The sequence below is a fragment of the Pipra filicauda genome, unplaced genomic scaffold (genome assembly GCF_003945595.2).
Source record: "Pipra filicauda isolate LSUMZ 115617 unplaced genomic scaffold, ASM394559v2 scaffold832_size114360_pilon, whole genome shotgun sequence".
NCBI classification, from domain to species: domain Eukaryota; kingdom Metazoa; phylum Chordata; class Aves; order Passeriformes; family Pipridae; genus Pipra; species Pipra filicauda.
Genome location: NW_024105012.1, coordinates 2,247 through 25,040, shown reverse-complemented (window position 1 = coordinate 25,040; position 22,794 = coordinate 2,247). Strand labels below are relative to the sequence as shown.

The window sequence follows — 22,794 nt, the reverse complement described above, 5'->3', positions numbered from 1 at the left end:
CATGGAATCAAGGGGCAGTTGTGACACTACAGGGCCTTGTGGATCCAAAAGAACACAGGGAAATTGTGGAATCTTGTGGAACCAAGGGACATGTGGGACCTCATGGAACAAAAGGAACCCTGAGACATCTCAGAACCTCATGGAACCAAGGGCCCACTGTGCCTCCCCAGAACTCCATGGAATCAAGCAGAGCCGCTGCCTCCCCCCCGCCGCCGCACGGACCGGAGTCGCCGGCTCTGCCCCGCTTGGACACCTCTGGGGTCAGCGTGTTCTTGGGCAGCACAACTGATCTCAGAGCAGAGAGTTTTCCACATTTTACTTTGCCCCCTCTTTTCCCCAGGGCCAGGGCAGCCTCTTCCCATGGCCCCTGTGCTCACACAGGGTGTGCTGCTCTTCTCCTGGCACATCCCATCTCCCCACAGAGCCTTTCCCCAGGGGAACACGTCTGTGCTGGCCTGAGCAGCCCTTCCTGCACCCCCTGCCTGTGCTCCCCACAGCCCCCGAGCTGGGGAGGCTGCTCTGCAGAGCACAGGGGCTGTGGGGCTCAGGGCCATGGGGGACTCTGTTGGGCTGTGCTGCTCAAGCTGGGAGGCAGAGCCAGCTGATGGTGCTCCCTGCACTGACCACCTCCCACAGACCCTCCTGTGTGGCCATGGAGGGGGCTCAGTGGGGCCCTGCCTTGTTGCAGAGCTGGGACATGGCTTTGGGGCTGCTCTCGATCGACCTGTGGAAGTTCACTGAGGGGAATACAAGTCCTCTGTGCTCTCCTGCACTTCCTGAGTTCCTACAGACAAGTCCTCACCTGCCATCAGAGCCCTCACAAGCTGCAGAGCCCCAGGCAGGTGACTTGGAGATCATTTGTCATCTCTGTTGGCCATCGGCCACCAACACACAACATCTGAACCAGCCCTCAGTCCCTACAGCCCCAGAGGGTCCCTGACCTCACTGCACTGTCTGCATGGAGAAACAAGCAAAGCAACAAGACTTTGGAGAATCTATTCCTTGGGCTTCTCAATATCAGTGTTGGGAAGAGAGCTCAGCCTTCAGGAAGTGCCTGGAGGGGACCCCCTTTGCTGCTGGAACTGCTGTTGTGGAGCCCAGCCCTGTCCCAGCAGTGCCCAGGGCCTGTCCCTGCCTGTGCTCACAGGCCTGACCCACAGCAGGACAGTGACTGAGCTGCCAGAGCACTCAGGCCTTGGGCATGGACAGGAAAGGAGAGGGTGGGAGTGCGAAGAGAGCAGCTCTGAACAGACCCAGTTCTGGTGCTCCCTGGTAGTGCTGGGACTCTTCCTCTCTACATCTGGAAACATGGAAATGCCCTCCAGCTTCAGGGGAGGTCTTGGAGGAAGGATCAGGGAAAAAGAATTTGTGTCCTTTCTTACACTCAGAGATTGTGATTCCTCGTGTACAAACTAACACAAGGAGGCTGCTTGACAAATACCTTGCTGCACGAACTTTTATGTTGTTTAAATGCACACAGAGCATGATTCCTGATTTCTGTAAAGAGGTAGAGAGTGAATTATATATGGGATGAAGAATAAAATTTCAGTATTAATGACACGAACAGAGTAAAAAAAAGGGAAATACCCCCACCACTATCAAAAGCTTTAGAAAGCAGTCTGGGCCCAAAATGCGTTACACAATGAGTGTTCTGCAGAAGAAAAGAAGTAGTTTATTAGTTCTTAAAAAAACATCCAGTCATCGTTTTCCTTATGGCATCCTTGAGCTCCTGGTTCCTGAGGCTGTAGATGAGGGGGTTCAGTGCTGGAGGCACCACTGAGTACAGAACTGACACCACCAGGTCAAGGGATGGGGAGGAGATGGAGGGGGGCTTCAGGTCAGAAAATGTGCCAGTGCTGAGGAACAGGGAGACCACGGCCAGGTGAGGGAGGCACTTGGAAAAGACTTTGTGCCGTCCCTGCTGAGAGGGGATCCTCAGCACAGCCCTGAAGATCTGCACATAGGAGAAAACAATGAAAATGAAACAACCAACCCTAAAGAGACAGTAACCACAATGAGCCCAATTTCCCTGAGGTAGCCTGAGTGTGAGCAGGAGAGCTTGAGGATGTGTGGGATTTCACAGAAAAACTGGCCCACGGCATTGCCCTGGCACAGGGGCAGGGAAAATGTATTGGCTGTGTGCAGCAGAGAATAGAGAAATGCAGTGGCCCAGGCAGCTGCTGCCATGTGGGCACAAGCTCTGCTGCCCAGGAGGGTCCCGTAGTGCAGGGGTTTGCAGATGGCAACGTAGCGGTCGTAGCACATGATGGTGAGGACGAAATACTCTGTTGAAATGAAAAAGGCAAAGAAAAAGACCTGAGCAGCACATCCCATGTAGGAGATGGTTGTGGTGTTCCAGAGGGAATTGTGCATGGCTTTGGGGACAGTGGTGCAGATGCAGCCCAGGTCTGTGAGGGAGAGGTTGAGCAGGAAGAAGCCCATGGGGGTGTGCAGGTGGTGGTCACAGGCTACGGCGCTGAGGATGAGGCCGTTGGCCAGGAGGGCAGCCAGGGAGATGGCCAGGAAGAGCCAGAAGTGCAGGAGCTGCAGCTCCCGCCTGTCTGCCAATGCCAGGAGGAGGAACTGGGCCATGGAGCTGCTGCTGTTGGACATTTGCTGTTCCTTAGGACAGGACCTGTTCAGAAAAGGAAAAGACAGGGAACAGTTAAGACAGACCTCTGTGAAAAAGCAACTGCATTTTTAAGAGAAATTGATGTGTCAAATGTCACCAAATGCACTGCCAAGGAGTCAGTTTTGCTCTACTGCAGTGGGACATGGAATATTTTTGGTAGAGCTCTCACACACACAAGGAATGTCAGATGTAACACACCCTCAATACAAAAGTTCACTACACCTGTGAAGAGCTGGGCCTGCAGAGCAGAAGCTTAGTCTGAGCTTAGAATAATTTTGCCTGTTTTCTATTTTTACCATCACATCTGGGGAAGGTTCTTTTCCACTGCAGGAATCCTCATTTCTATGCCCCAGCACACAGTGCCCAGTAGAGCTGCAGGGAAGGGCCCCCGGAGCTGTCCCCAGGCCTTGGGGGCACTTGTCCCCCACTCCCTGCCCAGGGCTCTGCTGCCTGGAGCTGTCCCTGTCAGCAGCTGCTTCCCCGGGCACAGGGCTGGGCCCTGCCAGTGCTGCCAGAGCCCATCCCAGCCCTGGGGGCTCAGCTCTGCCCTGCAGAGCCCTCCCAGCAGCACAGGGCACTGCCCAGGGGCATCTCTGCCTGGGCAGGCTCTGATGGCAATGTCAGAGCAACCCTGGGGAGGTTGAAAAAGTGACACTGATGCATCTATAAGACAGTTTTGATGTCTGATACTCTCAGGTTCAATCCCCTCTAATCTAACAGAGTTCAAGTTTCAGTGTCTCCTCCTGTGCTCAGAGATTGATTTCCCTGTCTCAGTCAGCACCCAGACAACCCAGAGTATAACACTGAAAGAACTGGTTCATTCTCTTTAAGGTACCCCCTGTCTGTCTGTGCCTCTTGCAAATACCTTCTGGGAAATTTCCTGCTTTGATCTGGAGCTGTGACCAGCCCTCATCCCTGCAGCCCACTGTGGAGATCAGAAGGACTCTGCCCTGCTCTGCCCTCCCAGGAGTTGTTCCTTCCCCACAGCCCTTCTCCCCCAGCCCCGTGGCAGCTCCTTGGCCGGGCTGAGAGCTGCCCCTGGCAGGCAGCAGAGTCCCTGCCCCAGCACACAGAGCCCTGGGGGCAGGACCCTGCTCTGCCCCACAGCCCTGGGCACCCCTGGCTGCACCCCCACCTTCCCACCCCACAGCCAGCCCTGGCACAGGGAACCTTCTGGCCCTGGGCCTCTGAGGGGGCAGCAGCAAGTCCTGCTCTGCAGCAGCTTCTCCTGCTGCACCCCAGCAAATCCAGCAGAGCCATCCTGACAGCTCCTGCCACTGCTGCCATTTGGCAGCTGGCAGAGGCACTTGCAGGAACTCCCCTGCACTGCTCTGCAGCCACAGCCTGACCGTGGCAAAGGGCTGGCAAGGTTCCTGCCCTGAGCAGCTCTGCCCTGTCCTCCCAGCCCAGGATCCCTTGAACCTCCTGCTCCCTTCTCCTCTCTGCCCTTGCTGCCTGCAGCTCCTGCCCTGCTCTGCCATATGGCCACTTCCCCTGCACTGCAGCAACTGGGAGAGTCCTGCTGAAAGATCCTGGAAGCTGTGGGATGTGCCAGCTTGAGGAGATGCCTCCAGGAAGGGAAGCTGAACTTTCCTACAGCCAGAGAAATGTTCATCCAAATCCTGAGAAGGTTTCTCCTGTGGTGAGAGCTCAGTCACCTCCCAGCCCAGGCTGCCTCTCATCTCTCTGCCTTCTCTCCTGTGCCCTGGGTGCTGCAGGCAGAGCCCTGAGCCCTGCTGGGCTGTGCAGAGGAGCTGCTCCTGGGCAGAGCTGTCTCTTTGAAGCTCTTCTTGCTTGCCAGGAGCTCCCTGTGTCCCAGGAGCCCAGCCCAGCTCAGCAGCACAGCAACAGCCCCAGGCAGCCCTTTCTCTGCCCCTCTGGGCTCCTCCAGCTGTCCCTGGGGCTCCAGGGGAACCTGCTGGCACACAGCTGAAGGAAATAATGATGTGCCTTCTCTCAGCTGGGCACAGACACTTCTTTCAGCACTGTCATTTCTCCAAACAGACACACAGTTAAGTTCAAGAGGCCCCTTTTCATGTCCCATCATTAGACAGGAAACCCAGACAGTGCCCAGGAGGGATCTCCTTCACCTGCCCTGAGGGAAGGGACTCAGCTGAGTCAACAGAGGTGTCTCCTTGTGGCTCTGCAGACCTGGAGCCAGAAGGACACTCAGCTCCCTGCACAACCCCCATGGGCTGGGATTCCTCCTGCCCCACTTCAGTGGGCCCAAAACAGGCCCCTGCAGGTGACTCCTTGTCCCAGCTCCCCTGGGAATGAAGGAAGACCAAAGCCAGGAGTGACCTGCTGGGACACAAAGCCCTGGTTCCTTCTGAGGGGCCAGAGGTGACCGAGATTCCTGCTGGGAACTGCAGGCTCCAATGGAGCAGTTCCTAGGGACAGGGCAGCAGTTGTGGGATCTCCTTGGAGGCTGTGGGACATTACTTTGGCCAACTGTGGTGGCAGAAGGTGCCCACATGTAGGACAGGGGAACCTGTCACTGTTCCTTCTGTCCAGGGCAGCCCCTAGAGGTGCTCAGGTGACCAAATGGAGTCAGGTGGCACAGGGAAAGAGGTCTCTCTCCTGTTCTTTATCGGGGTATTTTCTACATGTGCTCAGAGTACAATGGCACTTGTCTCCTGGACATCCCTTCACTGCTGAACCTAATTGAGGGCAGCTGAGCCTGGATTGAACAGCCAAAGAGGGGCCTGTAGTGCCAGGGGAGGTGCCAGGGCTCTGCAGCACAAGTGCAGCAGCTGCCCTGGACAGCACAGGGCCTGTGCAGGAAGCCCGTCCCCATTCCCAGCAGTTGTGGGACAGGCACCACCCAGGGCTTCTCAGACACACTGGGGGCCTTTGGGGCAGGGAGTGAATCCCAGCCCTGCAGGGACACAAAGGCTGTCCCTTCTCTGCCCAGCCAAGGCCGGGCCAGGCACGAGTCCAAATCCCATCAGCCCAGGCTGTCCACACTTGTTTCCTCCCTCTGCTGGCTCTGCTCTCCCCCAGCATTTCAGCAGCATGTGCTGATCTCCTCAGGGATCAGGCCTGGGATTTTCCCCCTGGGCCTGAGTCCCAGCACGTCCACCCCCAAGGCCATTGTCAGCAAAGCCTCTGCACAGCCCAGCTCTCGGGGCTTTCAGAGCAGCTTTCCCCACTGCAAGTCTGTTCTGACCCCGGTGCCCCCGCTGAGGGGCTGCAGCCAGACAGGCCCCAATGCCCTGCGTGTGGGGCACAGGAGGAGGAGCTGCAGCCCCAAGTCTCTCTTCCTTCCACTTGGAGGCAATAACAACCCAGGCCTGCTGAGACAGTTCCCAGGTTTTGGTGCTGTGATGGGCTGGGAGAGAAGGCCAAGGAGACCCAGGAGAGAAAGAGCAGGAGAGAGGTGTCCTCAGCAGGAAGGAGCTTCTTGGACCTGTGCAGCTGCTCTGGGGGATGAAGGAATTGGGTGAATTTTTGTGGGTGAGGGTCAGAGGAGAGACTAGTTTGGGTGACACTGTGGAGTGAGACAAAGAGCCCATTCCAGTTGGCTTTGATAACCCTGGAATTCACTGGAAAGGCACCAGGACAGGATGCAAAGAGTCCCAGAGGTTTGTGCAGGGTCTTGTTCAAGACAGCCCTTGGCACACAGGCCTTTAGAGCACAGCTGGCAGGTTGGTGGGCAACAGGGAGGCTCGTCTGCATCTGCTTCTGTCCAAGAGGAACCAAGAGGTTCCCTTAGAAACTAACCATAGCAATAGGAATGTATGCTGGTTGCCATGGTAACTGACTATAGCAATAAGAATGTATGATGGTTGCCATGGTAACTGACTGTAACAATGGAAATGTATGATGGTTGCCATGGTAACCGAGCATAGCAATGAGAATCTATGATGGTTGCGATGGTAACAAACCGTAACAATAGAAATGTGTGATGGTTGCCATGGTGACTGTAGCAACGGGAATGATTGATTCTTGCCGTGGTAACTGACCGTAGCAATGGGAATGTATGATGGTTGCCATGGTAACTGACCGTAGCAATGAGAATGTATGATGGTTGCCATGGTAACCGACTGTACCAAAGGGAAATATGATGGTTGCCATGGTAACTGACCATTGCAATTTGAATGTATGATGGCTGTCATAGTAACCAACCATCAAAGCGGGAATGTATGCTGGTTACAATGCCAAACGACCGTAGCAGTGGGAAGTATGATGGTTACCGTGGTAACTGACTGTGAAACAGGAATGTATGCTGGTTGCCAGGGTAACCGACTGTAGCAATGGGAATTTATGCTGGTTTCAATGGCAACCGACCATAGCAGTAAGAATGTATGAATGGTAACTGACTGTAGCAACCGAAATGTGTGATGGTTGCCATGGTAACTGACTGTAGAACAAAAAATGTATGCTCATTGCCATGGTAACTGACCGTAGCAATGGGAGTGTATGATACCTGCCATGGTAACCAATCATAGCAACAGGAATCTATGATGGTTGCCAGAGTAACTGACCATACCAATGGGACTGTATGACGGTTGCCATAGTAACTGACCATACCAATGGGACTGTATGACGGTTGCCATGGCAACTGACCTTTGCAGTGGGAAATGTGTGATGCTTACCATGGTAACTGACCATAGCAATAAGACTGTATGATGATTGCCATGGTAACCGACTGTAGCAATTGGATTGTATGCTGGTTGCCATGGTAACCAACTGTAGGAATGGGAATGTATGATGGTTGCCATAGTAACCGACCGTAGCAATGTGAGTGTATGATGGTTGCCAAGGTAACTGACTGTACCAATGGCAATGTATGATGGTTGCCGTGGTAACTGACCATGGCAATGAGAATGTATGCTGGTTACCATGGTAACCAAGCATACCAGTGGGAATGTATGATCGTTGCCACGGTAACTGACTGTAACAGTGGGAATGTGTGATGGTTGCCATGGTAACTGACCTTAGCAATGGGAATGTATGGTAGTTACTGTGGTAACTGACTGTGGCAATGAGAATATATGCTGCTTGCCATGGTAACTGACCATAGCTGTGGGAATGTATGATGGTTGCCATGGTAACTGACCGTATCAACACGACTGTATGATGGTTGCCATGGTAACCAACTGTAGCAATGGGAGTGTGTGATGGTTGCCATGGTCACTGAGCATAGCAATTGGAATGTATGCTGGTTGCCATGGTAACTGACTGTAGCAACGGGAATGTATTACGGTTGCCATGGTAACTGACCAAAGCAGTGGGAAGTATGCTGTTTGCCACGGTCAATGACTGTAGCAATGACAATGTATTATGGTTGCCATGGTAATTGACTGTGGCAATGGGAATGTATTCTATTTGCCATGGTAACTGACCATAGCAATGAGAATGCATGCTGGTTGTCATGGCAACTATGATTTACTTAGACTATGAGCATGATATTTTCATCTGCAAAAACATCTGTGAGTGCCCAAAGATCTCCCAAGATGGGCTTGAAAGGTCTCAAGCACATGAGCACTAGAGAGGGGCTGAGGAGCTGTGGCCTCACTGGTGTGGAGACTGAGGACAGCACAGGACAGCCCTCAGAGGGCTTGAAGGGAGGATTTAGAGATGGTGGATCCTTCTGTCAGAGCAGAAAAGAACAGGAGAAAGAAAGAATTAATGCCAAGTGCAGCTGGGGAGGTCCCGAGTGGACATGAGGAAAAAGGAATTTCACTCCATGGAAAACGCTGCAACACGTGAGCCAGGAGGAGTCTGGATGAGGCCAAGGCTTTGTGTGTGCAGGAAGAGCCAGGGAGGACGCAGAGATGTCAGTGCAGGAAGGTGCCAGCCAGGTGGGGCAGCCGGGGGGATGACGACAGCCTGCAGGGAAAGGGGCAGGGCATGGACACCGTAGGACAGCCTGGGCTGGAGAGGAGACAGGGAGGGGGAGAAGCTGAAAGGCCCTGCCAGAGCCACCTTCTGCAGGCCTTTGGCCATGGCTGCTGTCTGTGCCCCTGAGGCCAGGAGGAGGGGAGTGCCCCTTGCAGCCCTGGGGCCTCATGGCCTCCTTGTCCCTGCTCAGCAGCCTGGCAGGTGCCACCCCATGGTCCTGCCCTTGGCATTGCACATCCCACATCCCAGGGCCCCAGGAAGAGCCCTGAGGAATGAGGCAGGGACAGGATCTGCCTTCCCAGGGACTGGGGTCAGGGCTTGGCTCTTTGGATTAAGGAAACAAATCCAGGTTTCCTGAGCATCAGAGCCACCTTTCCCTTGCTTGTCCATCCTTGTCATCACTGTCTGCAGGTTTCTGTTCCAACTGGAACCTGGGGACGCATTCTCAGTTGTGTCCCTCAGTGAGACTCATTAGCACTACAAGAAACTTTAGTGTTTAAATCTCACTTTGACTTCCTGAAAAGTTGTTTGAACTTCCTCTCAGGGACTGAGTCTCATGTAAACAACACCAAACCCCCTGAGGGTCATGAAATGCCTGGGGCTGTTGCTGTGCTGCTGAGCTGGGCCGGGCTCCTGGCACACAGGGAGCTCCTGGCAAGCAAGAAGAGCTTCAAAGAGACAGCTCTGCCCAGGAGCAGCTCCTCTGCACAGCCCAGCAGGGCTGAGGGCACTGCCTGCAGCACCCAGGGCACAAAAGCAAGGCAGAGAGAGGTTACACACAGCCTGGGCTGGGAGGGAAGTCGAGAGGAAGATCCACTGCAGGAGGAATCTTTCCAGGCTCCCTCACGGTGAGTCAGCATGAAGGGCAATGTGTCTGCAGTTGGTGCAAAGATCTCCTAACGCTGGCACATCCCACTCCCTGCTGCACCATCCCAGGCACATCCCAGCAGGGTTCCCTTCTCCCAGGGATGGCTGAGGGGTTGTGAAGCCGGGCTGTGCCACCCAGGCTGCCCCAAGCTGTCCTGCAGAGCAGGGTCCTGCAGCCCAGGGCTGTGCCGGGGCAGGAGCTCTGCCACTGCCAGGGGCAGCTCTCAGCCGGGCTGGGGAGCTCCCTCAGGGCTGGGCAGAGGCTGGGGGTGGAAAGAGCAAAGCCTGGCAGGGAGGGCAGGTTTCTTCTGCTATCGAGTGAGAGTTTCATGGGTCAGGGCTGCTCAGAGAACCAGAGCACCCCAGGATATTTTCCAGGGGATACTTCAAGGGGAAGGTCCAAGGAGGGATTTCTCTCAGGCTCTCAAGCCACATGCCTGATGATTTGAGTTCCAGAGGGAACTGTGAGGAGCTGCCCAGGGCTGAGAACAACTTGCTGGCACTGTTGGTGTCTGGGAGGTGGCACAGCTGGCTCAGGGTGACACTGCCCTGAGTGCCCAGTGGGCTCTGCCCTGGCCTCTCCCAGCTGGACCCTCCCTGTGCATTTCCTTGGTTCTCAGCTTGCCCGTGGTCCTGAGGTTGTTCCCTCCTTCTCTCACTCAGGCTCACTGGGAGGGGAGTTCAAGCTACACAGTCCAACACTGATCCTGGGATTCCCCTATGGCAGGAGTGTCCCTGGCAATGAGACATTCCAGTTGTCCTCTGCCCTGTGGGCTGTGGGCAGTGAAGTCTGTGGGCCTGGGTAAGGAGCTCTTTTTCCCTCAATCAGACCCCGTCATTAGGACACTTGGCTCTTTTCTGAGGTGTCCTTCCAAGCTGGGAGCTGCCCTGGAGAATGCAAATCATCCTCCCAGCACAGCTGTGTTCTCTGAAAGCCCCAGTGGAGAGGGGCAGATGCTGTGCCCATGCCAGGAGATGCTGTTGGGTTGGGGAGATGAGCCACGGGTGTCCTTGGCTCCAAGTGGGGTGCTGAGCCCTTGAGACAGGCTGAGACCTTGAGGGGTCTGGGATGGATCCCTCTGCTCTCAACAGGGTCTGGTGGCTTTTCAGACCAAACTGGGAGTGTGATCAATCTCCATCTCAGGAAGGAGAAAATGCAGGTCAAATGGGAACAAGAGAGAAGGACAGACCAGCTCCCCTCACTCTGCACTAAGCCCCAGACAATCCTCCTGCCTGGCAGGACCTGCTCTGTTCTCCCTGAGTGCATCAGACGTGCTGAGGGGTTCTGACACCCAGGAACACTCCTCAGGAGAGATGAGGAGAGTCTAAAAAAAACAAAACCCAAACTTCTGAAACTGCCTTCTGCTCTTTTGGTTATTCTGGGAGTGCAGATGCTGACAAGCCCTTTTGCACTGGGAGCAGTTTGATCTGACACAGCTGAACACCAGGACGGGCCCCTGTGCCCACCATGCCCATGACCCCACTGGTGCAGAGCAGGGCTGAGCCCACAGAGCCAGTGGGCAGAGGGTCTGCTCCTCATGGAAGATGTGGTGAGCCCCAAGTAGGGTTCCAGCCATGGAGCTGAAGGAAAGACTCCTAGAAAAGGAAAACAGGTGGGGGACTGTAGCAGGGAGGGGGATATTGGAAATGGCTTTAGTTTTTCTCAGGAAGTTCTTTGCTAACATATCACTGATATTTCCTCCCTGGATAGTGCCCCACATCTAGAGGCAACAAATGTCCAATGGCAGCTCCATGGCCCAGTTCCTCCTCCTGGCATTGGCAGACAGGCGGGAGCTGCAGCTCCTGCACTTCTGGCTCTTCCTGGCCATCTCCCTGGCTGCCCTCCTGGCCAACGGCCTCATCCTCAGCGCCGTAGCCTGGGACCACCACCTGCACACCCCCATGGGCTTCTTCCTGCTCAACCTCTCCCTCACAGACCTGGGCTGCATCTGCACCACTGTCCCCAAAGCCATGCACAATTCCCTCTGGAACACCACAACCATCTCCTACATGGGATGTGCTGCACAGTCTTTTTCTTTCTTTCTTCATCTCAGCAGAGTTTTCCCTCCTCACCATCATGTGCTACGACCGCTACGTTGCCATCTGCAAACCCCTGCACTACGGGACCCTCCTGGGCAGCAGAGCTTGTGCCCACATGGCAGCAGCTGCCTGGGCCACTGGCTTTCTCACTGCTCTGCTGCACACAGCCAATACATTTTCCCTGCCCCTGTGCCAGGGCAATGCCCTGGGCCAGTTCTTCTGTGAAATCCCACACATCCTCAAGCTCTCCTGCTCACACTCCTATGTCAGGGAACTTGGGCTCATTGTGGTTGCTGTCTCTTTATCATTTGGATGTTTTGTTTTCATTGTTTTCTCCTATGTGCAGATCTTCAGGGCTGTGCTGAGGATCCCCTCTCAGCAGGGACGGCACAAAGCCTTTTCCACGTGCCTCCCTCACCTGGCCGTGGTCTCTCTGTTTATCACCACCTCATTCTTTGCCTACCTGAAGCCCCCCTCCATCTCCTCCCCATCCCTGGATCTGGTGGTGTCAGTTCTGTACTCGGTGGTTCCTCCAGCACTGAACCCCCTCATCTACAGCCTGAGGAACCAGGAGCTCAAGGATGCCCTGAGGAAACTCATAACTGGGTGTTTTTCAGAAGTAATAAACTCTCCTTCTTCTGCATGTTATGGACCTCATTAAAGACCAATCCTGTTGTGGACTTCACTAAAGGCCCACCATATCTTCTCTATTTTTTGCTTCTGGTAGGGGTGTTATTTTTGTGAAAATTTGTTCACACAAAAAAATTGTTACATGTATAAATATCTATATATAAACATATATATATATTTCTATGTACATATAAACACCATTTTCAATTCAGTGTTTGCCTTTCTAGCCAGGCCCAGAGGCTGTACAAATTGGCAATTGTACTCACTGACTGCTTAAACCAAATAAAGAACTGTGCATTGACTTGTTTGCCTGACATCTTTCCTCTCTGACTTCTCTGCAGCTGCAGGGTCGGTGCCTCTGTGCAGAGCTGGGCCACAAAAGAGTCCCAGCAGAGCAGCACTGCCAGGGAGCAGCAGCCCTTCTCCTCCATGGCCTCCTCTCCCTTCCCTTCCACACTGTCCTGCAGAGCCCTGTGTTGGTGGAGGCCTCAGTGCTCTGGCAGTCGGTGCCAGTCCTGCTGCAGGACTGTCCAGGGACTGCAGGCAGGGACAGCCACGGGCACTGCTGGCACAGAGCTGACCTCTGCAGCAGCACTGCCATCCTGCAGGGGCATCTCCTCAGGCCAGGGCCTCAAAGCTTCCATCTGCTTTCCACTTTGCTCTCCAGGATGTGCCCAACACAACGCCCTGCAGAGGAAACCAGCAGTGACCAGCACAAGGGGGGGAGTGCTCAGGGTGGGGGCACCCAGCAGTGCCCTGGCACAGCCAGCGCCGCTCCCAGCACTGGCCTCTCACCCCAGGCCATTGGGCTTGTTCTTCCCTCCAAGGAGGGACAGCAAATGACCAGCTCAGGAGCCCATGTTTGCCCTGCATGGACAAGACATGCCCCTGTGTCACGGCTTGGGGCTGGGGGGTGGAAGGCTCAGACAAAGTTGATGCAGAAGCCGTCTCGTTGAGCTACGAGGTGCAGAAAGGACCCCCTTGCTTTCTAAATTCCTTCTCAGAGAGGAGCCTGGGGGTGGCTGGATCCAGTCTCAGGCTCTGATTTTGGTTTAGATTGAAGGAATTATAGAGGTGTGATTCAATCACTTTGTCCTGAAGGTTTTAGTGATGGCAAATCAGAAATATTTCTATAAAATGAATTATTTATTATGACAAATGAACAGAAAATTTTCCAGACAAGTGAACAGACAAAAGACCTCAATCAGAATTATTTACTACACAGTATAAAAGCAAAAAACTCCTAGCAGTATAGTCTAAGATAGGACAGTGCAGTCTATCAAAGTCATTCTATTAAAGCAATTGGATCAAAGCCAGCAAAAAGAAACAATCCTGAAGCAGAGATTGAGGTAACTCACCCCACAAGGACAGGGGGTAGTTCTCTCTCTTTCACTTAACCCCTGGGCAGTGACCATGAAGAGCTGTCCCTGCTTCATGGCAGAAGATCCACGCATTTCAAGGAAGTCTGGGGAAGAATCTGCCACAGGAAAGTTGGACGGGGCTTTTATAGTTATCAAGGGTTTGACTGCCAGACATATTTGCAGGCCAGGGAGCAGCTTCTCTGTCAAATCCTGCTTCAAAAAGCAGGATGTGTGTTTGAAGTTTCAGGAAGCATTTGGGGTTTAGCATAATTCAACATTAAAAACAGCACTTTGACACCAGCAGTAACTCACCACAGAGAGCTTGCATTGTTTGCATTCTCTGACCATTTTTTAGGTATTGTCCTGCCAGAAATGGCCCCTTGATTCCCTAAGGTTCCAAAAACTCTCAGAGTTCTTTTGGTTCCATGAGGCTTCGCAGTGTCACAGTGGCTCCTTGATTCCAGGATGTTCCAGAATATCCCAGGGTTCCCTTGACTCCAAGAGGCTCCCCAGTGTCCCACCGGCCCCTGGATTCCAGGAGGCCCTGCAGTGTCACAATGGCCCCTTGATTCCATGAGGTTCCACAGTGTGTCTTGGATCCTTTGGTTCCATGAGGCCCTGCAGTGTCCCAATGGCCACTCGGTTCCAGGAGCTCCTGTTGTGGTTGAGCTCAATTTCCCCATCCCCTGCTGTGCTCCGATGCCGTGAGAACTGCAGAGAAGCGAGCTGAGAACACGGCGGGCCCTGGTCCTCTTTGGTCCCCGGGGCTGCCCCGAGAGGGAGTCCCCGGCCCTGCCCCCGGAGCCGCCGCGCCGTCCCCTGAGCGCCGCTGAGGCGGCAGCGCTGGAGCGGGGCCGTGTCTGCCCGGAGCCGCCGCTGCCACGAGGCCGCCGCCGCTGCCGCTTTTGGCCCGCGCTGCCCCGCAGCCGCCCGGGACCGGCTTCCCAACACTGCCGGCGCCCGCGAGCGGAGCCGGCGCTCCTGCAGCGCCTCGGAGTCGCTGCTCCGCCGCCACAGCGGCTGCCGCCGGCGTCTGTGCCCGGAGCCGCCGCTCCCACGGGGCTGCCGCACTCACCGCCGGGGTTGCCGCTCGCGCAGCCGCCGCTCTGCCCCGGCTGCACCGGGACCCGGCACCGCCTCGGGCCTGCGCTGCCGCCTCAGCGGCCACAGGGACACAGGGATGGGGGACCTTTGCTCTGACACTGATGGGGCCTGCCTTTGTTCTGCTGGGGTCTGGGCTTTGGGAAAGTTGCTGTTCATTTTCGTGCTCCGCTGGAACACCTCCTGAATTCCAAAGGTTTCCTAATCCAGGGGGAGGGGTTTCTGTGGCATCGGAGGTGCCGCCCCTCGGGACACATTGTCAGTAAACCATCCATGGATGGGTTGGCCTGTGATCAGTCAATGCTTTGGGGAATGCTCTATTCTGGTTGAATGTTGCCCTATAACCTTTTGCCAAGCTTCCTTATTTCCTGAAGTTTGCCAGTGAAAGTCTGGTTTTTGACCCCCTGAGAAAACGTGTGCAGCAGTGTCTTCTCCCTTGTGATCTCTCTCAAGGTATTAAAAGAACTGAAAGCATTTTTAAATATGTGGAGGGCAGATATTTTGGCATCTTATATATTTTTCAAAGTAAAACCCCATTGCTGAGCTTATGGCTCAGATCTGGGGTCTTACAGTCACCATCCCTGGAAGTGTTCAAAAAACATGGAGCTGTGGCACTTGGGGACACGGTTCAGTGGTGAAGATGCCAGTGTTGGGTTAATGGTTGCACTCCATGATCTCAGAGGTCTTTTCCAACCTTAACAATTCTATGATTTTGTGGTGACTCAACCACTTCCCTGGACATTCTGTTCCAATGCTTGATAACCCTTAGCCATCCCTTTGATGCTGCAGCCAAGGAAGAGACCAGTGATTTTCACAGTGTTCCTAGATCACAGGAGGTCCAAAGCCAAGGACATTTCCATGAGCAGCTTGTCCTTCCTGCAGATCAGAGTCCCCTGAAGCCTCCAGGCCCTCCACGGTGGCAGAGACCCCCCAGGCAGCAAAGCCCTGCCGTGCCAGGCTGCCCAGCCCAGCCCTGTGTCTCTCTGGCCCTGGGGTCAGCAGGGTTTGCTCTCCTTGGGGCACCTCAGTCCCTCTAACATTGCCATCTGCCCCCACCCCAGCAGACTCTGGAGCAAAGCACGGCTGAGGTCCAGCCCAGCTCTGCTCTGACAGAAAGAACCTGCAGTCAGGGAGAGGGAGAGGACAAAGTCTTCTTTAACCAGCCTGAGGAATAATGGGCTCAATGACCTCCTCTATTCCTGGGCACTTGAATGACCCTGTGCATCAGGTTTAGTAGCAGTGAGGGGGCTGCAGGTTTCCCTTAGGGAAGAGGAGATCAAGAGTTGACTCTGTCAGAGAGAGCCAGTTTCAGGTGATTCCAAAATGCCCCAGCCAGTGCCCAAAGCTGAGCCAAAAAGCAATTCCAGAGACACCTGTGTGATAACCCTTTGGAGAAAGGATAAAATCCAGGGTCTGTAACCCAGAGAGGAGTGAGAGAAATGTAGAAGAAACAACTCTGCAGGCATGAAGGTGGGCAGAGAAGGAGGAGGAGTGAGAGAGAGCTTTGGTGGGCACCTGGCAGCCAAAAGCCAACCCCCAGCCCTGAGAGCCACAGCTCAGCCCAGCACAAAAGCTCCTCTAGGTCTGGAGGTTCTTTGCAGCAGCTTTTTAGCAGAGCTGCCAGATGGGGCATCAAAGGGGATGCTCAGCTGGGTCTGAAACCTGTGGGATCCTTGTCAGCCTTGGCTCTGTAGGAAAGAACTATAGAATCCGAAATAGTTTGAGTCAGATGGGACCTTTATAGGTCATGTAGTCCAACCCCCTGCAATGAACAGGGACACGTTCAACTAGATCAGGTTGCTCACAGCCCTTTCTAACCTGACCTTGAATGTTTCCAAGGGTGGGGCATCTATGACCTCTCTGGGCAACCTGTGCCAGTGTTTCATCACCTTCAGTGTAAAAAATTTCTTCCTTATATCTAGTTCCAATCTGCTCTTTTTCAGTTGAAAACCATTATCACTTGTCTTATTACAATTAAGTCTGTCCCCATCCTTCTTCTGAGTATGATCTCAGGAGCTCCTGACAAGCCTTGACCAAACCAGCTGAGCAATGAAGAGCCCCTGGACTGGACCAGGAGTGTGGGGAAGTGTCCCTGGACTGGACCAGGTGCTCCTGGATGATACAGGTGGGAACAATCTGGAGTGGAACAGTTTGGGAACACAGGATAATCAGTCATCCCATGAAAGCCTTGGAACATTCCCTGCCTGAATCGTTGCCCAAATGGAACAGTTTGGATACAATTCCCAAATATTTTGGAAACTCCAGTCATTCCTGACCCCAGGATGGAAATTCAGCAGATAAGTAAAGCCAGTCCCCTTGTGAGCCCACACCCAGCGGGGCTGAGGGAGGCCCTGGCAGCTCCCCAGCACCTCCCTCTCAGTGGGACACCTCTGGCAGCCTCTCCCATCTCGGGAACCCTCCAGTTTGCAACACTCCAAAGAGCGGCGCTGATGCCCAGGACAATTCTGATCCCCCTCCACAAACACTCCTCCAGCTGGGACCCTTGTCTGGTGGGAAACACAAAGGGATTAGTGGGAGTGTTTCCCTGACAACAGGAGAATTTGGGAGAGGGACCTTTCCACAGCCAGCTATTGATGTGTGCACACATCTCTGCCTGGGTGTGGCTGTGAATTGACTGTGGGGTGAATGTTGTTCTTTGGAATCTCTAATTCAGTCACTGTTAAAATTGTGGCAAATGCTTTTGAATCACTTGATAACAGTTTAACAGGTCAATAATTAAATGCTACTAATCCCTTTTGCCCCCTTATCTTTGGGTTCAAATTCTTTGCATCCCGACCCTCTTGCATCTAAAGGCTCTGTGTAAATCATTCCCTTTCATCAAAAAATATATATTTTTGTGACATTCACTTTGAAATCTTCCTGCTTATCTAAACTACAAAACAACTCTAATTAGTTGTTTATGTCTTGAAGACATGAAGACAATTAATGGAAGAGAAAGAAATTGTTTTTCCGTTTTTTAATGAGCCCCACAGTGTGTTTAGAGATGAGTCCACCATCCTCACCTACTGAGAGAAGATGGAAGCAGCTGCTGAAGAAGTCAGAAGCCAAACTGCAAGTGCCTTGAAGCATTGCTGGGCCCCACTGAGGGCAGGCACTGCCAAAGCCTCCCCAGGGACTCCTTGGAGCAGCTCCTTGGAGGCCAGGAGTGCAGGCTCTGGGCAGGCCCCTGCAATGCTGAGCAAAGCCTGCCTTGGTTTTGTGGAGCACAAAGGCCAAGGGCTGAGCCCCAGGCCCTGGCCCAGCAGATCCTGTCCCTCCTGGCTGGCTCAGGGCTGTTTGGGGGGCACTGGGATGGGAGGGGGAGGAACAACAAAGGCCCAAAACTGGGCAACCCCTGCCAGGCTGCTGAGGGAGGGGCGAGGCAGAACCCAAGGGCAGAACCTGCCAGGAAAGTGGCTTGTGGTGGCCTGAGTGGCAGAGGCAGCTGCCAGAGGCAAGGGGACAAAGGCCTGGGTGCCTTTGGGCCTTGCAGCCCTGCCAGAGCCCTTGGCCATCTCTCCTGCAGGCTGTCCTGCCCTGGCCCTGCTGCTGCTCTGGCCTTGCAGGCTGCACACACCCCTCCTGCTTTCCCACCCCCTCCCAGCAGCATTTCTAGACCCTCCCTGATGGCTCTGCACCAGCTCTGCCTGTTCCCTGGAACACAAAGCCATGGGCTGATCCTGACTCCCTCTGGGTGACCTCTTGCACCACAAGGGTCCCTGTTTAGTGACATTTATTTTTCCTCACCTTCAGTCTGAACCTTCCATGCTACTCTTTGTGGAGATTTCACTCTATTTCTAATATGGAGAAAAGCTCCACCCTGTCAGATCTCCTCTAGACCCTCTCCAGTTCTTCCTCATTCCTCCACAATGGGGAACCTCACAGACAGACAGACCAGTCCAGATGTGGTGACACCAGGGCTGAGTCCAGGGGGGTGACAACTCCCTTGTCTGGGTGCCCAAACTCCCCCTAAGGCAGCCCCATGTGCAGTTGTCCTTAAATCAAGAGGCCATTCTGATTCTTTGAAACATCATAGAATCAAGTGGCACCGTGACACTGCAGGGCCTCCTGGAACCAAAGGAATGCAGGGACACTGTGGAATCTCATGGAACCAAGAGCCTATTGTGACATGTGGGGTCTCTTTGGAACCAAATGAACCCCGAGGCATCTCCGAACCTCATGGAGCCAAGGGCCCACTGTGCCTCCCCAGAACTCCATGGAATCAAGCAGAGCCGCTGCCTCCCCCCCGCCGCCGCACGGACCGGAGTCGCCGGCTCTGCCCCGCTTGGACACCTCTGGGGTCAGCGTGTTCTTGGGCAGCACAACTGATCTCAGACCAGAGAGTTTCCCACATTTGGCTTTGTCCCCTCTTTCCACTGGTTTAATTTTTGTTCTCTCTTCATTGAGGGGAAAAAGGGGGAAGGGAGGCACATGTTAATCCCTGGTTTTATGTGTTTACAAAAGGGAGTTGGGGCAGGGGGGGAGAGAGGAGGCAATTTCTCTCTCTGCTGTTGGTTTGAACTGTCCTGTTGGTATTGCTGGTTTTGCTGCTATATTTCTTGTCAGTAAATTGCTATTTTTTCACTTATACTCTCCTTGTATTTTGTCCCCCTGTATTGGTGGGGAATAAAAGAGGAGTGAGTTCTTTTTATTGGAGTACCTGCCCCAATATGTGTCTTTAAACCAGGACAGGTTGCTCAAGGGCTCCCTGAAATTTGGCATCATCCACAAAGGACTTCAAAATACATTTTGTCCCATTGCACAGAGAGAAAATAAAGATGTCCCATAGTGGTGTTCAAGGGCTGGTCACTGAGGGATTTCACCAGGAAGTTGCTGCCAATAGGACTTTGTACCATGGATTTTATTGGACACTCTTCATTCAACCAACTTCCCACCCACCACATCTTTCACTTCTTCAGTCCAGCTCTCACCAGTCTGGCCATAAGAAGACCACAGGAGACCATGTCAAGGGCCTTGATAAAGTCTGGGCACAAAACATCCCCTCTTTTCCCTCCCACAGGGGTTCTGCAATCCCTGCCTTGTCCTTCCCATGCCTGGCAATGGCTGCAGGAGGACTTGCCCTCTCCCCTTCCCTGCTGAGCCTGAGCAGTCTGGAACTCTGCCAACCCTCCTTGCTGCCCTGTTTGCAGACTGGTTCCAGGTCTGCCTTTACCAAGGCCCCAGGAAGCTCTGGGCTGGCTCTGGCCTTTCCAAGGGTTTGGGAGAGGTCTCCCAGTGACACTGCCCAGCCTTCTCAATATCCCTCACACCAAACCCTTTTCCATAGCCCACACTTGCAGAGGAGTGCCCAGGACACAACACAGGTTGTCCTGGTGGTTCTGGAGAATGAGAAGGGATTTCTTCCTCGAGGCCAACCCCTCCAATTGGATTTGAGTGCAGCTGAAAGGTTTCCTCAGCATTTTCCCCTGTGCCTCCCTGCCCTGAAGGTTTGTGGCCATCAGGCTGGAGCTGAGGGGGTTGGGCAGGTGCCTGAGGAGGGGGGAGAACAAGGGCTGTGTCCAACTGTGCCAGGAGGGCTGTGCTGGGCAAGGATGAGGAGGCTGCAGAAAACAGTGGCACTGGGGAGGGGAGAGGAGCAGCTGGAGAGACCTTGTGCCTGCCCACGCTGGGCAGGAGCTGCCCCAGGATGGCAGCTCTGAAGCACTCCCAGGATGTCCCTGGGAACAGGAGGGGAAGACTGGATCTGAAAATGGAACCTGGAAAGCAGAGAGCAGGAGTGTCATGGTGACACTGCAGGAGAGTTGCAGCCCTGGAGGAAGGTGACAAAAGAAGTGCCCCAGTACTTGCACTGCCCTCAGAAGATCCCAGAGCATCCTGGAGATGCTGGAAGGGAGCCCAGCTCTGCTTCACAAGTTCCCAGGGCCTGTCCCTGCCTGTGCTCCAAGGGCTTCCACCCCCCAGGACTGTGCTCAGAGAGCACTCAGGCCTTACAGCCAGAAAGGGGCTCAGGAGGACAGTGTGGGAGTGGCAAGAGAGCAGCTCTGGAAAGACCAAGCCCTGCTGCTCCCTGGCAGTGCTGCTGGGCTGGGATTATTGTCCCCTTCCCGTTTGCAAATACACCCTGTCCTGCAGTGTGCTGTCCTTTGGGAACATCTGAGAAGAAGGGTCTTGGACAAAGAAGGCACTGCAGGGTCCTTTATTTTGTTTAAATACTCAGAGAGGACAATTCATCATTTAGACATCTCTGGGTCAAATTGAATGGGTAGACACTAAATTAGAAGGCAGATGCATAATAATACTCCATTGAACAGAAAGTTATTGCAAGAAGAATCCAATGACCTCCACGAAAAACGTGAACAGGAAGGCTGGGCCATTAGTGAGTCCCATTCTGAATGCTACACACCAGAAAACAGGTACTTCATTGCTCCTGAAAAGCATCCAGTCATCATTTTCCTCAGGGCATCCTTGAGCTCCTGGTTCCTCAGGCTGTAGATGAGGGGGTTCAGTGCTGGAGGAACCACCGAGTACAGAACTGATAGTGCCAGATCCAGGGATGGGGAGGAGATGGAGGGGGGCTTCAGGTAGGCAAATGTACCAGTGCTGAGGAACAGGGTGACCACAGCCAGGTGAGGGAGGCACGTGGAAAAGGCTTTGTGCCGTCCCTGCTGAGAGGGGATCCTCAGCACAGCCCTGAAGATCTGCACATAGGAGAAAACAATGAAAATGAAACAACCAAATGCTAAAGAGATGGAAAACAAGAGAAGCCAGAGTTCCCTGATGTAAGAGTGTGAGCAGGAGAGCTTGAGGATGGGGGGAACCTCACAGAAGAACTGACCCAGGGCATTGCCCTGGCACAGGGGCAGGGAAAATGTATTGGCTGTGTGCAGCAGAGCAGTGAGAAAGCCAGTGGCCCAGGCAGCTGCTGCCATGTGGGCACAAGCTCTGCTGCCCAGGAGGGTCCCGTAGTGCAGGGGTTTGCAGATGGCAACGTAGCGGTCGTAGCACATGGTGGTGAGGAGGAAATACTCTGCTGAGATGAAGAATAGAAAGAAAAAGAGCTGTGCAGCACATCCCTTGTAGGAGATGGTTGTGGTGCCCCAGAGGGAATTGTGCATGGCTTTGGGGACAGTGGTGCAGATGCAGCCCAGGTCTGTGAGGGAGAGGTTGAGCAGGAAGAAGCCCATGGGGGTGTGCAGGTGGTGGTCACAGGCTACGGCGCTGAGGATGAGGCCGTTGGCCAGGAGGGCAGCCAGGGAGATGGCCAGGAAGAGCCAGAAGTGCAGGAGCTGCAGCTCCTGCCTGTCTGCCAATGCCAGGAGGAGGAACTGGGCCATGGAGCTGCTGTTGGACATTTGCTCCTTCCCCAGGGTATTTTGATCTGTTGAGGAGGAAAAGTCACTGCTGAGTTAGACCAGGCTTCTGCAGCCAAACATTACCCGTCTCAGCCACCCCACTCTCAGGTTCTCTCTCCTCTCTCAGACCTCCCTGCAGCTCCCTCCCCTGAGCTCTGCCTTTTGCTGCCAGAGGGGACCATTGGAAGCAGGAACTCTCTGATGGGCTCCCAAGGACTCCTTCTTGCTCTGCTGGGAGAGGGAACTTGGAATGCAGGGTGATCTCTAATTAAATGTACACGTGATACATCCAAGAGCTTCTCAGCTTTGCTGTTTGCAATTTGCCCAAATGAAGGACTGAGCTGAGGGAATTCTTTGGATTTGTTCACCCACTTGCACCTGCCACACTTAGGAGTGGTTGTGGAGGTTTGAAATCCCTGACATTTCTATTGCACTGCAGGTCAAGTCTGGTGGGTTCTGAGGGGCACAGGGATGGTCCCTCAGTGCAGAGAGAAGAGTTGCTCTGCCCATCAGTCCTGGGCTCAGCTGCCCTGTGCTGGCAGCTTGGAGCTGGAGGAGCATCACACTCAACTGTTCCCCTCCAAAGAGACTGCCCAGAGATCCAGGAATCCATGTCCAAAGAACAGACTGACACACTCCTCACCTTTTCATCTCTCCCCTCCCAGGCTGAGACACAAAATGCTCCTTGCAGCTGCCCAGAGCATTTCCATGGATTTAGCACTGAGGAGTTTTCTCCATGGGGATCCTGTGCAGCACAGAGATCCTATGGCAGAGCTGTGCCCTTCTGGAGGGCACCTGCAGCCCTGCAGGACACCCAGGCAAACAGCTGAATACCCTGAAGGTGCCTGGAGGGCACTTGGGCACTTGGCTGCCACAGACACATCCCCACAGCAGCACCCAAAGGGTTTGTGTCTGCACAGGAATCTGTCCCAGCCCCAAACCCCACACTGGCTCAGAAAACCCAGTGGTGAGAACAAGGAGAGCCCAGGCAGCAGGGGATGGC

General features: G+C 54.0%; 1 protein-coding gene and 2 pseudogenes across 1 annotated transcript; 1 reads left to right on the top strand and 2 right to left on the bottom strand.

Moving 5' to 3' along the window:
* Positions 1-1,607: 1,607 nt before the first annotated feature.
* LOC114000007 lies at positions 1,608-2,229 on the bottom strand (annotated as a pseudogene).
* A 9,004-nt stretch (positions 2,230-11,233) lies between these two features.
* On the top strand, positions 11,234-12,047 carry LOC114000006 (annotated as a pseudogene).
* Positions 12,048-20,834: 8,787 nt separating this feature from the next.
* On the bottom strand, positions 20,835-21,869 carry LOC114000009 (olfactory receptor 14J1-like). Its single transcript, XM_027743892.2, has one exon. The coding sequence runs from the start codon at positions 21,789-21,791 to the stop codon at positions 20,835-20,837; it is 957 nt and encodes a 318-aa protein (XP_027599693.2). The 5' UTR covers positions 21,792-21,869.
* Positions 21,870-22,794: the final 925 nt, after the last annotated feature.